This window comes from Scylla paramamosain, chromosome 45 (genome assembly GCF_035594125.1).
Source record: "Scylla paramamosain isolate STU-SP2022 chromosome 45, ASM3559412v1, whole genome shotgun sequence".
Taxonomy (NCBI): Eukaryota; Metazoa; Arthropoda; class Malacostraca; order Decapoda; family Portunidae; genus Scylla; species Scylla paramamosain.
The window spans coordinates 9,560,518-9,575,168 of NC_087195.1; the positions used below are offsets into that span (position 1 = coordinate 9,560,518).

At 38.4% G+C, this 14,651-nt stretch overlaps 1 protein-coding gene across 1 annotated transcript in view; it reads right to left on the reverse strand.

Annotated features, from left to right (window-relative positions):
* LOC135094347 (uncharacterized) overlaps positions 1–13,984 on the reverse strand; it is a 113,654-nt gene extending 99,670 nt beyond the window's left edge. The window contains exon 1 of the mRNA XM_063994379.1: positions 13,926–13,984. Within this exon, the coding sequence (XP_063850449.1) occupies positions 13,926–13,976 (51 nt within the window). The 5' untranslated portion in view covers positions 13,977–13,984. The remainder of the gene's footprint in view (positions 1–13,925) is intronic.
* Positions 13,985–14,651: the final 667 nt, after the last annotated feature.

Genomic DNA, 14,651 nt, shown 5'->3' on the forward strand with positions numbered 1-14,651 from the left:
AATTATGCAGAACACAGATTGCAAGTATCATGTGATCAACATTTTCTGGTTTTGCTTGATTTCTTCGGTTACATATTCTATTTTTTTTTTTTTAGACAAAATGCCAAACGTATTTTCAACAACTCTTCTGGCACGAGACAGTCTATAATTAAAGATACGGCTAGAATTATCCAAATTTTGCCCAGGATATGGTCGAATCAAATAAGTTTTTAGAGGGAAGGTTTCATCACCCACCATTACATACGGAGGCTTAGTATTTGTGCCTGGCAATGTAGCATTCCCTGGTACTGATAATGTGCCTCGTTGTAGTGCTTTGCCAAGACCAGAATTTGCAAAAATTCCACCATCACTGCTTTTTCCATATGCACCAACATCAATTGTGATGAAATTGTAATGTGCATCAACAAGCGCCAACAAGACAATTGAAAAATGTCTTCTTATAGTTAAAGTACAGAGAACCACTATTTGGGGGAGCCTGAATGGTAAAATATTTGCCGTCCACAGCTCCCAAGCAGTTAGGAAAATTCCAAAGTGTTGAAAAATCATTAGCAATGGATTTCCACATTTCTGTTGAAGGTTTTGGTAGTACTTCGCTCATGAGATTTTCTGTTATTATCCTGCAAGTGTCCATGACAATTTTGTACACTGTGCTATGCCCCAAGCGGTAGCTGAACGAAATTGTTCTTAAGGAATCCCTGAAAGAAGGAAATTTAACTTATATTAAAACTTCTTTTTTTTTCAGTTTCATCATGTAAAAGCAGATGGAACAATATAAGGGACAATTACAGAAAATCTATGAAGAAGACTTCAACTTAGAGTGGGCAAAGTGCAAAGAAAATTAAACTGTATAAATTTTCGGAGAAATTAAACTCTTTAAAGATATACATGCACGAGAGGGAAACCAAGGGGAACATCGCAAGTGAGGAACATGAAGGAAACAATCACGACGATGTTGTAGAACAACAGGAGGACGAAGAAGAGAACATCCCGAAAGATGCAGGGGAACCAACAGTATTGGACGGAGGCCTACATGAAGATTTGCAGACATAACCATTGCCCTCACCAAAGCCTACTTTTGAAGCTAAAGTTAAGTCATCAACAGGAAAATCAAGGAAGAAAGTGCCACCTCAACAAACAGCTTCTGCAAAATTAATGGAGTACTTGATCAGTAAACAAGAAAATCAAACCGCTTCCACCTCACCACACCCTGTTGACGCATTTCTAGCAGGCATTGCTCCAACTCTGAAAACTTTAACCTCTTATTATTTGAATGTAGCAAAATCTGAAATATTTGCCACAGTACAGAAATATGAAATGCAAAAGCTTATCGATCAACATTCATTTGAAAAGACTACCTGAGCCTTCTACATCATCAGCTTCGACTCCACATCCCTCACCTCAGCCATTGCAAGAACATACAACAGTAACATATGAAGATAAGCAAAAGAAGCTCTCTGCATACACATCAGTTCCTAACAGCGCCAATTCTTTGCAGAACTACTTTTCAACTTTTCAGGATTCTTAACTCTTCAATATACAACTTAAAACATTAGAGTAATCACTAATATGAAGAAACACACATAAGTAAGGATGAATTTTGGCCGTTTAAAACAAAATAATGTACTATCACTTAGTATAAAAATAAACTAATAAGAGTTGTTAAAGAGTCTGCGAAATCTCCAGCATGGATTTAGATAGATAAGTATAGTAAATAACCAACTACAAAGACAGCGTATTACTTCACCTCAAACAAACTGCTAATCGTTCCGTTGGTTTTATGGGCTTTCTTCAGTGGGTGTCTTGTTTCTTCAGTTGAGTCTCCATTTTACTGAACAATATCCTGAAGCAGTTTCTGGACATTCTAAAGTACTGTAGAAATTTTGTTTCATCATCGGTTAATTACTTGTAGAGTCGCAAACTCACCTTCAGTTTCTCTTTTCTGCCACGCTTCATGTACCCACTTTCTCTTCTTCAGTTTTTGTTCTGCCTCTTCCTCTTCATCAAGAATTATGGCAATCATTGCCAACTCCACGTCCGAAAACTTTGCCATCCTGGAAAACACTGATTTCACGCTGCACGGCTTCACCACGGATGCGTGTGTGCATAGACATCACGGAAACAACACGGATATCACTGACACTGTGCAGACACGGCACTGATAAGTCACTGATGTTGCCAGATTGTTTTGGTCATGTTATCGTACTACACAGGTTGAAATTATTGTACTTCTGGTAAAATTATCGTACATATGTAATTATTCTAAATATTATGCAAAACTGCCACTTTCCAAATACAGCAGAATTTAGGTTTATAGAGAGAGAGAGAGAGAGAGAGAGAGAGAGAGAGAGAGAGAGAGAGAGAGAGAGAGAGAGAGAGAGAGTGTGTGTGTGTGTGTGTGTGTGTGTGATGAAAAAACAACAACAATGCCCTTAACAAACAAAACACTTTCCTAGATACATATCATTAATAATTGGAGAAAACTACAGGACACTTCGTTAAGTTGTTTACTTACTATGTAGATTACTGGTCTTGTTCTTCTATATATACATCCGGCACGTCGTCAGCAGCCCCGGCACTCTCTTCATTGGAGGAATATAGCACTCTTGATGTCATGTTTTTTATAAGAACATAAGAACATAAGAACATAAGAAATAAGGGAAGCTGCAAGAAGCGACCAGGCTTACACGTGGCAGTCCTTGTACGAAACACTCCTACCTATTTCCATCTGTTATCCCCATCCATAAACTTGTCTAATCTTCTCTTAAAGCTCTCTAGTGTCCTGGCACTAACTACATGATTACTGAGTCCGTTCCACTCATCTACCACTCTATTTGAGAACCAATTTTTTCCTATCTCCTTCCTAAACCTAAATTTTTCAAGCTTGAACCCGTTATTTCTTGTTCTACCCTGGTTGCTGATCCTAAGAATTTTGCTTACATCTCCCTTGTTATAACCCTTATACCACTTAAAGACTTCTATCAGGTCCCCTCTTAACCTACGTCTCTCTAGAGAATGTAAATTTAACCGCTTCAACCTCGCTTCGTAAGGAATACTCCTCATCCCCTGTATCCTTTTAGTCATTCTCCTCTGTACTGATTCTAATAGACCTATATCTTTCCTGTAATGTGGGGACCAGAACTGCACAGCGTAGTCTAGATGAGGTCTGACCAGCGCCAAGTATAACTTTAATATTACTTCCGGCCTTCTACTTTTAACACTCCTAAAAATGAATCCTAGTACCCTATTTGCCTTGTTTCTGGCTTCTATGCATTGTTTCCCTAGACGGAGTTCAGAGCTAACTATAACTCCTAAATCTTTCTCGTACCCTGTACCTACCAGAGTTTGGGTGTTTAATGTGTACCTATTGTGTGGGTTTCCTCTACCTACGCTAAGCACTTTGCATTTATTGATATTAAATTGCATTTGCCATCTATCCGTCCATTCATTCATTCTATCTAAGTCTGTCTGCAAGGCGATGGCATCCGCTTCTGACCTAATTAATCTACCTATCTTTGTGTCATCCGCAAATTTACTAACATCGCTACTAATTCCACTATCCAAGTCATTGATATATATTAGAAATAATAATGGCCCTAATACTGATCCCTGTGGCACCCCACTAATGACATGACCCCACTCGGATTTCGAGCCGTTTATTAGCACTCTCTGTCGCCTGTTACCAAGCCATGACCCTATCCAACCTAACACCTTCCCATCTATCCCGTGCGCCCTAACCTTTCTCAGGAGCCTTTGATGGGGCACCTTGTCGAATGCTTTACTAAAGTCCAGATATAAGATATCATAACTATCACCATTATCTACTGCCTCGTACACCTTACTGTAAAAACTTAACAAGTTTGTCAGGCAAGACTTCCCCTTCGTGAAGCCATGCTGTGACTGATTTATCAAGTTATGTTTGTCTAAATGTTCCCTAATGTTCCTGGCTATTATTGACTCTAACATTTTACCTACAACTGAAGTTAAGCTGACGCTAAAGTTTTATCCCCTTTCTTAAAGATGGGTACTACATTAGCCTGCCTCCACATTACTGGTACCTCACCCAACTCCAGTGATTTCCTAAAGACAGAAACTAACGGCTCACTAATAATCTTTTTACATTCCTTCAGTACTCTGGGATATATTTCATCAGGTCCTGGTGACTTGAACTTTTTTAGCCTATCTATCTCCTGCTCCACTATCTCCCTAGTTATGGAAATATCCGTCAGCTTCTCATACTCATCTGCTCTAAACACCTGTTCACTATCTGGCATATCCTGCATATTTTCCTGAGTGAAGACAGTTAAAAAATAATCATTCAGAAGTTTACTAATCTCCTCCCCAGAACTAACCAGCTCCCCATCTGCTGCCTTTAATGGACCTACAGTATCCTTATTTTTCGTCATGTATACCTGATAAAATCCCTTGGGGTCCGTCTTCGCCTGACTTTGACTTTGATGGCTTGAAGGTCGTACAGTCACTGCTGGATGTGGAAGCAACACACTGCTTCGCTAGGATGATGTCTCTTACGGTTTCTGTTTTTAGCTTATTTCTGTCTTTTGTTGTCACACGGTTTACCCTAGAGAAGCAGCGCTCACAGTCAGCATTAGCATGAGGCAAAGAAAGACATCCTAGTGAAAAGTCTGAAACAAGCTTAAACTTGGGGTTTCCATCACTATCTTCCAGTTTTTATGGCACACCAAAATTTATCAGGCTGGTTGTAATTGCTTTTGTCCACTTTTTTCGCCATGTTGGTAATGGATTCAGGCAGATCTTCTACGGCAAGCCTCCTCCACTCATCGTCCAGTTGCTGGAGGGTAGAATCATCCTGGGCAATGATTCGGGGAAGGTGTGTCGCGAGGGGCACCAAACTTTGCTCTTGCACTTTGCCCTGGATGCCTAGAACACTAGCTGGCTCCAGCATATGCATTCTTGAAAGGACTTCATTTCCGAAATTAAATCTCTTCCTGATCTGTTCTGCTGTTACTATCAAAAATAATCTGCAGTGGAAGCGAAACTCATACATTTCCTTTTTTGCTTGCTTAATTCTGGATTGTCTGTTATTGTTTTTAAGACAGATGCACCCAAATACACCTGCTCTAGCATCAGGAACTCACGTTGATATCTTGGATCAACTTTTGAAAGCATGGTTTTCACAATGTATTCATGGTTCATGTACATCATTAGCAATTCTTTATATAAATTACAAACTTGCCTGTGCAATTCAGTTATGACCACTCTTTCACTTTGAAATAAAAGGTTCAGGTGAGTAAACTTTGGTAATACTGAAGAAAGGAAGCAGTAGTAAAGCCTGGTAAATGGATTGTGCAGTTGTTCATAAGCACTTCTAACTGTGCTACCACAAGTTTTCGTCTGTTGAAAATTTAATTCATTAAAGAACATCTGGAGAGGGCCCCACTGCTCAAGCATCCTTTTCACAACAGCCGTGTAGGAAAGCCAGCGCGTTCTAGATGGCAATAAAATCCAAAGCTTTTGAGCCCCAGCAAACTCTTGAAATTCTACAAATTGTGCCAGTCGTTTTGAAGAGTTCTTGAATGTGTTGTGGACATCATGAGCTAGTTGTTCAATAGCATCAGGTAATTGTTTGCATGCTTCAGAGGCACATATATGGGCAGAATGGCACACACATTTCATAATAAAGATTCCAGGGCAAAGTTCCTTTAACCTGCTACTCACAGAGTTATTAGGCCCCATCATAGTGCTGCATCCATCAGAACCAAAGCCAATGATATTAGAAGTAGGTATACCATTTTCAGTAAATGTTTTCATTATCTCTGAAAACAACCTGGCAGCTGTAGCACCTTCATTAGCTTTACTAGGATCACTGCTAAATAATGGCACTAAATGCTGCATATATATATATATATATATATATATATATATATATATATATATATATATATATATATATATATATATATATATATATATATATATATATATATATATATATATATATATATATATATATATATATATATATATATATATATATATATCACATTATTTTCGCAGTGGGTATGAGCACATCCAGTGTTATTTCTTATGAAGGAAATGTTTAGGTTTCTAATATTGTTTTCAATAAAAATTATATTACCATTTTTTAATGTAATACCAGTGCATATGATATCAAATCCCCACAGGTGGACTTACTTTCTATTATACTCTTGTCTTTTGCTCCCAGTGTCACAATTCTTCCTAAATGTATGATTTGTTGTTTTCTTAAATGTATATTTTTACATGTCTCAGGGCCAAGTGAGCTTCCACCTGTTGAGCTTGTGCTAGAGGAGGAAAGTGTAGTGATCCACAGCCCTGCCACTCTCTCTCTCTCTCTCTCTCTCTCTCTCTCTCTCTCTCTCTCTCTCTCTCTCTCTCTCTCTCTCTCTCTCTCTCTCTCTCTCTCTCTCTCTCTCTTTGGGGGCTTCCCGTATCCCTTCCCCTGAATTTCCCTCGGAGACAAACACATGGGGATGGCGACACAGTTGAGGAACCTCAGCAGGAAGCTCCATCACCACCAAGGCGACAGAGAGTTCAAATGGAATAGCAGAGGTATAACAGATGGGGGGGGTGGGGTAGCATTGCAGATGTTGCAAATGCAAACATACATCAGAATTTTTCATATGAAAAGTGCAATTCCTTGGACCAGTTGAGCAACACGACTGTTTTAGCAACATTTGATACTTTTGTTAGGCTGTGGTAGGCTAAGCAAAATAACATTTAAGCAAGTTTCTTGTAGCCTTTTTTATGTATATTTATAGATAAGTAGCTAAAATCAAGAGTTATTAATAATTATAAATTACTTTAGTATAATTAGCATTAACCTTAGTCTTAAGAAACAGCCATCATTTATTTATATATTTGAGTGTAAGGCATAACCATATTTTATGATTGATTTTGCAATTTTACTCATAATGTTATTTACATGTACCATTATTTAGAATTATTAAGATTTTGTGATGCACAATGTGATGTGTGATGGCCCTCAAATATTTCATTGACATCTGCAAGAATAACTAATGAACTAACTCTGCTCAGGTTTTAGTTAAATCATTTAGTGTAGTACACACACCTGAATAGTGATCAAATATAGTCATTATCACCATTATTATAAAGAGATGATGATGATGAAAAAAAAGTCGTTTAAAGATTATGTAGGATAGTGTTTTCTTACATATATTTTCCTATGCTGGATAAAAGAGAAGTGTTGTGAACTACAAAAGATTTTAACTACAATATGATTTTAAATATGATCTCACAGACTGTGATACCTCGAGTTTTAGATGAAACATAAAATCTCCGTTACAAGTATTTTAGATTTTTTTTTTTTTTCCTCTCCATTACTGTTGTATTCTGTACCTCTGGCATACATTCAGTGCAGTTATCTTACTTATCTAAGTCAAAATAAGGATTGTAGTTTTGAATGATACGATTCAATGATATGATAATGTGAGATCTCAGCACCTAAGGGAGGGTCGTGCCCCGCCGTCACCTTACCTAGTAAGGCGACGGAGGAGCAGTGGTCGGTTGTGTGCAGGGGCGCCAAAGAGGTTGAGGGTCCTCAAGGTACTTCGCCAGGAGGCGCGCCACGTGGAGACGAGGAATTCCTTCAGTGTGCTGGACGGAGTGACGGAGGAGGAGGTGGACGTGGCAGGAGGAGACAAGGAGAAGGAGGGGGCAGACACAGTTACCCTGCCCCAAGGTAGAGTGCTTGTGCTTGGTGATAATCAGGTAAGGCACTTAGATGGTGCGTTTTGTGCCAGAGACAGGAAGTGTAGGTCGAAGGTGTGTTTGCTGGGGGCTGAGATAGGGAAGGTAGCAGATAGGTTAGACACGTGCTTGGAAAATGATAGGACCAAGCTCATTGTTTTCTCAGTGCAGGAGGGAATGACCTTAGTAATGTCAGGAGTGAGGAGCTGTTCAGGATGTTTAGGCAAGCTTTGGATAAGATTAGAGACAAGGAAGGGATCCCTGTGGTATGTGGTGTTTTTCCGTGGAGGGGAGTTGGTGCCGAGTGGCTGTCCTTGGACAGCCACTGGACAGAGGAATGGCGTGTGCAGAGAACCTTGATATCATTGCTTTAACAGAAATTTGGTTAGATATGTCAGGAAAAGTATTTAATCCAGAAATTAAGATAGATTGTTATAAACCATTCTATAAAGACGGAAAACAGGAGAGGAGGAGGCGTTGCGCTGTACGTTAGGGACACATTACAACGTTATATTAACAGTAGAATCAAAACAGAAAGCAAAACAGAGTCGATATAGGTAGATATTAAGGAAGGATCACAGTCAGTATTACTGGGATTAGTGTACAGGCTACCGAACAGCACAAAGGAAATTAACACCTCTCTATGGCAGGAAATAAATGGAGCAGGCAGGTACAGTCAGGTATGTGTGATAGGATATTTTAATTTTAGAAATATCAATTGGAGCCTGATGATGGATAACAGTGAAGCAGATGAATTTCTTAGGATAATTCAGGATTTTTTTTTAAACAGGTAATCCTAGAACCCAAAAGGAGGAATAATATTCTAGATTTAATTCTAACTAACAGGGAGGAAGCAGTCACGCAGGAAGAGGTTGGAGGACAGCTAGGCAACAGTGAGCATTGTGAAATTGGGTACAAATTAAAATGGAGAGAAACTTTTAGAAGCAAAAATACTAGTAAAATAACTGACTTCAGGAGAGGAGATTTTGAGGGATTAAAAAGATACCTCCTAGGAGTTGACTGGCAACGGACGCAGGGGGAGGTAAGGTCCGGGACGGAGTTGAGAGATAAGGCAGGGTGAGGAAGGTAAAGTGGGGCGTGAGGGTGAAGGGCAGGAGGAGGGGAGAAATGTCCGGAAGGGTGGAGGAATGAGAGAGAGGAGGATATGTGAGTATGTTGGAGGGTCAGGTTATGTTGAGATGGGTGAGGTGAGGTCGAGGCGAGTGGATGAGGGAGTGGAGAGGATGGAAGGAGCCGAGATGAGAAGATTTGGGAAAGTAAATGTAGATGAGTTGTATAAATTTTCTTTGATAAATTACATACAAGACAGCAAGGAAACATCCCTTGTAGAACAATAAGATCACATAATAATGACCTTAAATGGATGACTGTTAGGGCGGAAGAGAAGTATATATAAGTGATTAAAGTCAGGGGAAGAGGTTTTAAGGCCACAATATAATGAATTAGAACAGTCAGGAGGTTAACGAGGAAAGCTAAAAACAATTATGAATTAAAGGTAGGACGAAGAATAGAGAAACAATAGGTCCATTAAAAGCAGCAGATGGGGAGCTGGTCAGTTCTATGGAGGATATTAATAAAATACTAAATGAGTATTTTTTAACTGTTTTCACCCAGGAAGTGCCGAATAGTGAGTAGATGCTTAGAGCAGAAGAGAATGAGAAGTTGACAGATATTACGCTAAGGAGATATTTAGGCTAAAAAAAGTTCAAGACACCAGGACCAAATGAAATATATCCTAGAGTACTTAAGGAACGCAAAGAGGTTATTAGTAAACCGTTAGTTTCTGTCTTTACTGAATCACTTGAGTCAGGTGTAGTAACGGTAATGTGGAGGCAGACGAATGTAGTACCCATCATTAAGAAAGGAGATAAAACTTTAACATCTAATTATAGATCTGTCACCTTAACTTCTGTTGTAGGTAAAATAATGGAGTCAGTAGTAGCGAAGAACATTAGGAAGCATTTAGACAAACGTAACTTGATAAATCAGTCACAGCATGGCTTCACGAAAGAGAATACTTGCCTGACGAACTTGTTAAGTTTTTACAGCAAGGTTTTCGAGGCGACAGGTGATAGTTATGACATCCTATATCTGGATTTTAGTAAAGCGCTTAACAAAGGCTCCTGGGAAAGGTTAGGGCAAATGGGATAGATGGGAAGGTGTCAGACTCGATAAAATCATGGCTAAGCGACAGGTGACAGAGAGTTGTAATAAACGGCTCTAAATCCGAGTGGGGTGCCAGAGGGATCAGTATTTAGGACATTTTTGTATATATATATATATATATATATATATATATATATATATATATATATATATATATATATATATATATATATGTTACAGTCAATACCTGAATCCAGACAATTTGTAAAGTGACTTATTTTTTCAGGCAATTTGTGAACTGCCTGGTTAGGTTAGGTTAGGTTAGGTTAGGTTAGGTTAGGTTAGGTTAGGTTAGGTTAGGTTAACCTAACCTAACCTAACCTAACCTAACCTAACCTAACCTAACCTAACCTAACCTAACCTAACCAGGCAGTTCACAAATTGCCTGAAAAAATAAGTCACTTTACAAATTGTCTGGATTCAGGTATTGACTGTAACATATATATATATATATATATATATATATATATATATATATATATATATATATATATATATATATATATATATATATATATATATATATATATATATATATATATATATATATATATATATATATATATATATATATATATATATATCAATGACTTGGAGAAATGAATTAGCAGTGATGATAGTAAATTTGCGGATGACACAAAGACAGGTAGATTAATTATATCAGAATCGGATGCCATCGCCTTGCAGGCAGATTTGGATAGGATGAACGAATGAACAGACAGAGAGCAAATGTAGTTTAATATCAACAAATGTAAAGTACTTAGCGTAGGTAGAGGAAACCCACACAGTAGGTGCACAGGAAACAATGAAGCTCTGGTAGGTTCAGGGTAAGAAAAAGATTTAGAAAAAAGTTATAGTTAGCTCTGAACTCCGTCTAAGAAAGCACTGCATATAAGTCAGAAACAGGGCAAATAAGGTATTAGGATTAGTTTTTAGGAGTGTTAAAAGTAGAAGGCCCGAAGTAATATTAAAGTTATATTTGGCGCTGGTCAGACCTCATCTACACTACGCTGTGCAGTTCTGGTCTCCATATTACAGGAAGGATATAGGTCTACTAGAAACAATATAAAGGAGAATGACTATAAGGATACAGGGAATGAGGAGTATTCTTTACGAAGCGAGATTGAAGCTGTTAAATTTACATTATTTAGAGAGACGTAGGTTAAGAGAGTATGTTAAGAGTCTTTAAGTGGTATAAGGGTCATAACAAGGGGGACGTAAGCAAAATTCCTAGGATCAGTAACCAGGATAGAACAAGAAATAACTTATTCAAGCTCGAAAAAAAATTGGGTTTAAAAAAGAGATAGGAAGGAAATGGTTCTCAAACAGAGTGCAAGACTCAGTAATCAAGCTGTTACTACTGAGTCATTAAGAAACTTTAAGAGAAAAATTAGACAGATTTATGGATGGGGATAATAGGTTTAAACGGGTAGGTATATTTCATACAGGGACTACTGCTACGTGTAGACCTGATGGCTTCTTGCAACTTCCCTTATTTCTTATATAATGTTACGACCAGTTCACAGCCCCTCTTACACCTGCCTTGATGCGGGTCACCTCTCACTAAGCTGCTACCCTTGCAGCCCAGTATGGGACAAATTTCTAGGTTAATCCAGGTCAATTCACTGGTTGCACACAGGTATACCCTCTAGGTCACCACCCTGTCTACACCCACATAGAAAATACACCGCACACTTTTCACACTTGTTGAGAAAAGACTCGCGAGCACATGTCCACAGAAAGACAGACTCAACTATGACACAAGTAGGCCATAATATCTTATGAGCAAACAGCCCACAACAGCGTCCACTCACTGCTTTAAACAATCTTTAATTCCTCAGAAGACCAACTCTGTCCCCATAACTGTGATGAGTCGAGAGAAACGGGAGAAAGTTAACCACGAAGCACATACGAAGAATATAACCTCTGGCCGGGAAGACAGACAGTAACACACCGCAAGGATATTGATATTTAGACAACGAACATACACAGAAGCATTACAAGGCCCTAGACTTCGACAAAAAGGGAGGTGACAGGTGCACGCTCCCATAAGATGACGCTATACACGTTGTGCAAGGAGGCACAACAAGTCACTGAAGGATTGTCCAGGAGCTAAGGTAACAGTAAAGACTGCGTAGAGCGGCACCAGTATATTAAAAGGATCCACGATACAGCAGCGTATAGCCATAACCGGCTAGGCCAGAGGGGCGGACTGTGACTCAGTAGGACATAAAGACACCAGGGAGACGCCTTACAATAATCCAGCCAAAACATAATGTTGACGAGAAGCGTCTTAAAAGATTAAAATAAGTAAATGATAAATATTAATAGCAATAATAATAATCATAATAATAATGAAAAAAAAGAATTTATAATATATGCATACTTTCACAATGTACGCTAACAAGTGTGTACTCAAGTCATTTTTTTTTTTTTTTTTTTTTGCCTTAACTACTGAGAGCAGCGCAAACACAGCCTCCTGTAGGGCTAACACATATGCAGCTGGGTGGGGGATACAGCTACGATTCCCCTTCGGATACTATACAGACCGCGTGGTCTCTTGAAGTACGCCTCTCTTTCTCATGTCTCAGACTCTCACTGAAAAAGATACTCCACGCGGCACGTCAAGATACCCACTTGACAGGGGAAGGAAGTAAAAGAGGGAGGAACGGGGAGCTGGATGGCATGGGACGCGCCCCAAATAACCTCCCTTCTTAAGCACCGTTCACACATTGGCGAATCTGGATGGTGAACGCGTTGCGACTCCGCTGCGACTCGTTCGCAACGGAGTTGCCGCTCTTTCGCAGCAGTTACCGAGCTTTCGCTGCGCTTTCGCAGCAGAGTTGCCGCGAGTCGCCAGAGTGGGCTGAGTCGCAGCGAGTTCGCCAGGCGACGCCGAATGTTTTGGACTGTTCAAAACATTCGCAAAGAAGTCTCCACGGCTGGGAGTCGCAGCATGATCGCAGCGATGTCGCAGCACTGTTGCTGTCGCAGCTCTGTCGCCGTTGTCGCAACGGATTCCCAGTGGTGTTGAAGAAAGTTCATCGCGTTCGCAGTGATGTCGCAGCAGATTCGCCATAATAGCAACCTCTTCTACATGGCCTTCACACCCTTGTGCTAAGTTCAGGTGACAGTGGATTGATACTTCCCTGCAAAGATGATTGCGCTTCTCTCTCTCTCTCTCTCTCTCTCTCTCTCTCTCTCTCTCTCTCTCTCTCTCTCTCTCTCTCTCTCTCTCTCAGTATTATGTAATCTTTTGTGAATCAGACATTTTTCTATAATTTATTTGTTCGTGTTTCGACTTCTTCACACCACGAAGCATTCTGTGGGGCGCACAAAAGGAAAGTTCACACAAACATGAAAAGTTTTATAAGCATATATATATATATATATATATATATATATATATATATATATATATATATATATATATATATATATATATATATATATATATATACATATATATATATCAGCGCATTCGGAGCGCATTCGCAGCGTATTCGCAAAAGCCGCCACACAATTCGCATCACAGTCACTGTTCAGGAAGTCGCAGCAGAGTCGCCATCAAAATTCGCTTTAGTCGGTTTTAGTCGGCAGGCACAATATTTCAGTTTCTCTTCTTGTTAAGGTTTATCAATGGTGCCAGTTGCAATCTAATTTTCTTACTGTAAACTTCTCTCTCTCTCTCTCTCTCTCTCTCTCTCTCTCTCTCTCTCTCTCTCTCTCTCTCTCTCTCTCTCTCTCTCTCTCTCTCTCTCTCTCTCTCTCTCTCTCTTGCTTGGGGTAGTGGTTTCGGTATGCTATGATAGGATAACAGAAATAGGGGGAAGTGGGAGGAATAATTAAATAATGGTTTTCAACAAAATTGACTATACAAATCTCATCCCGCCACACCCCCGTCTGTTTCCCTTGTCTCTCGTCTGTCTTGACACCTAGGCACTGTACATAACATTATATGTAACATGAGGGAAGACAGATCGAACAAATAAGGTATTACATCTTGTACTCACATTGATCACTGCCACCCGTAGGCAAGTGATGTTACTGACTCCTCCTTCCATGACAGGCAACTGTCCTCCAGACAACCGTCTGTCGAGCCTTTAAGCTGTTTTATATCTATCGTGGTCAATGTCCACCACACTGCGACCATCACGTCGCACATCGATGAAATATTTTTTTTTTTTTTTTTTTTATCTTATGAGTGTTCGGTTTGACATTTATATTGTGGTATCAAAGAGACATATTTTTCGTATAAGAAAAGAAAACAGAGAAGAAAAAACAAAAAAAACAAGAATATTATATATATATATATATATATATATATATATATATATATATATATATATATATATATATATATATATATATATATATATATATATATATATATATATATATATATATATATATATATATATATATATTTTTTTTTTTTTTTTTTTTTTTTTTTTATTTATTTACTTATTTATATATATATATATATATATATATATATATATATATATATATATATATATATATATATATATATATATATATATATATATTTATTTATTTATTTATTTTTATTTTTTTTATTTATCTATTTACTTATATATATATATATATATATATATATATATATATATATATATATATATATATATATATATATATATATATATATATAGGAGGGACACCGGCCAAGGGCAACAAAAATCCAATAAAAAAAGGCCCAGTGAGATGCCGGTTCCGAA